Source organism: Echinops telfairi, unplaced genomic scaffold (genome assembly GCF_000313985.2).
Source record: "Echinops telfairi isolate 266 unplaced genomic scaffold, ASM31398v2 ScPeMD7_7458;HRSCAF=8496, whole genome shotgun sequence".
NCBI lineage: Eukaryota > Metazoa > Chordata > Mammalia > Afrosoricida > Tenrecidae > Echinops > Echinops telfairi.
The window spans coordinates 39082308-39084439 of NW_022111358.1; the positions used below are offsets into that span (position 1 = coordinate 39082308).

A 2132-nucleotide genomic window follows, 5' to 3' on the forward strand; every position below is an offset into this window, starting at 1 on the left:
GAAGGATAGAAGCTTCTGGAGAGCAGGACCTCTGCTGCCCAGGTCACCACGGAGTGCCCGGGGCGCCTGCCATCCAGCCGGATGCCACCAGTGCTGACTGGGTGAATGAATGAGGGAATGAATGAACGAACACCCTCTTGGACTGCAGGATGCCTGGGTCTTTGGGGAGAGTAGCCCAGACTGTTTCTGGTTCCCAGCCCACCCTCCTCTGAGTCCCCGGGCTGGCAGCGGGAGCCATGGACCGGTAGATGCTGGGCCCTGTATGCCTTCCTTTCAGCAAAAGGAAGAGGCCGGAGGTGGGAAGGATGAGGCCCCTCTGAGCGATCATCCGTGGTCTGTATACGTCATTGCCAACGGCCTCAGAGAAGGGACTCCAGAATGGCTCCCGTGGACTTGCTGGTGGCTGCTGAGCTCCCAGCCAGCACCCCCTGCTCCCAGCCAGCGCCCCCTGCTCCCAGCCAGCGCCCCCTGCTCCCAGCCAGCCGGTGCTGGTGCCTGGTGTGCCTTCGGCCCATCTGGTCACCCCTGAAATGACTCAGAAGAAGTCCTGCTTCTGCCCCAAACCTGCATCCCAGTCACACTTGCCCTGGTCCCCAGCAGCTCGACAGGAAGGTGGCTTCCGCCTTTAGCCTGGAAGTTAACACCCTGGGGTGTCATCCGAGACGTCATCAGGTGCCTTGAGGATTGATTACTGTGGCTACTAATAGGGTCATCAGGGTCACCAGGAAACACGTCAAGGACAGCGGTTGCCTTGACGTGCTAATCCTGCCTGTGGAAGCCAGCTCCTTCGGTCTAACTTCCGTCCTTAACAGGAGGGAGGTTCTCCGCTTCTCTGCTGACTCACAAGCTGGAGCCTAGGCCTCACGGTTGGTGGTCTAGGGTCAGGAGTCAGGGCAAAGAACAGGAGAGAGGTCACCTCCCTGGGCAGGGTTTTCATGGGGACGAGGTAGGGTGCCACCACTGAAGCCTGTTGATTTGCTGCATAATCCCACCCCTCGCCCCCGAGGGCGCTGCTGGGGGCCCCTTGGATGGCGAAAGTTCAGGGTGCTACTGCCTGTGGGCCACAGCCAGCCTCGGGGTGCAGACCCCTAAGACGAGGCTGTTGGGGCTCCAAAGGCACCACAGGCCCCTCTTGTCCCTGCGTGGAGGTTCAGAAGTATAGTCTGGTCAATGTCCCTGCTGCAGGGAAGGATTAGGACAGCAGTTCCTAACCTGTGGGTTGTGACCCCTTTGGGAGTCGAACGACCCTTTCACAGGGGTCACCCGATTCCTAGCAGTAGCAAAATGACAATGATGAAGTAGCAATGAAAATAATGTTATGGTTGGGGGTCACCACCACATGAGGACCTGTATGAAAGGGTCACGGCATTAGGAAGGTTGAGAACCACTGGATTAAGGCTAACGAGACTAAAGAGTCACAAATGTATCCTAATCCACGCGAGATGACTTATATTATTAATTATTGTTATTGCTGTATAACCTGAATTGATGGGGTTTGGGATAGAGACAGGAGGACTTCAAATACGTTGTAGAAAAAGGGAACAACAGTAAAGGCATTTTTCCACGACTGTCTGGCGCTCCTGTGTGTGCATGAGAGAGAGAGAGAGATGGAATTGTTCTTGGTGGCTTGCTTAGTCAAGTTCTTGGTCAAGTTGATCCTGATTCATGTGGACCCCTTGTCAGGGCTGCCCGACGAGAGAACGGGGCTGCCTAGGATTTCCAGTAGCTGACTTTTGGAAGCCGATCAACCAGGCCTTTCTTCTAAAGTGCCCGTAGGTGGATTCAAACCACCAACCTCTCCAGTGAGCTGCAAGTACGTTACCATTTGCACCACCTGGGATCGCCATAGGTTTGTGCGTACGTGCATGTGTACAGACAGATGTTTCCAGGAGCCTGTATATTTTCATAAGCAGTGTAATGGTATTTGCCCTCAGCGTCCGTTGTGAGTTGAAACGGTTTGTGTCGAGACGAGAGTGCACAGCAAGCCCTAGACCTTCAGCTCAAAACAGGCTGCAGATAGTTTGCTACTATTGGGATCTTCCCTCATCTGCCAGAAAATGACAGAGATGTGAAGGTTGACCAGATACTGCCACCTAAAGCCACCCACACACACCCTGGCTGCTCCTGTAGGC

The 2132-nt window shown here is 54.8% G+C and overlaps 1 protein-coding gene across 1 annotated transcript in view; it reads left to right on the forward strand.

Annotated features, from left to right (window-relative positions):
• ARSG (arylsulfatase G) overlaps positions 1-2132 on the forward strand; it is a 91651-nt gene that overhangs the window by 78483 nt on the left and 11036 nt on the right. The window contains exon 11 of the mRNA XM_045299485.1: positions 278-296. Within this exon, the coding sequence (XP_045155420.1) occupies positions 278-296 (19 nt within the window). The remainder of the gene's footprint in view (positions 1-277; positions 297-2132) is intronic.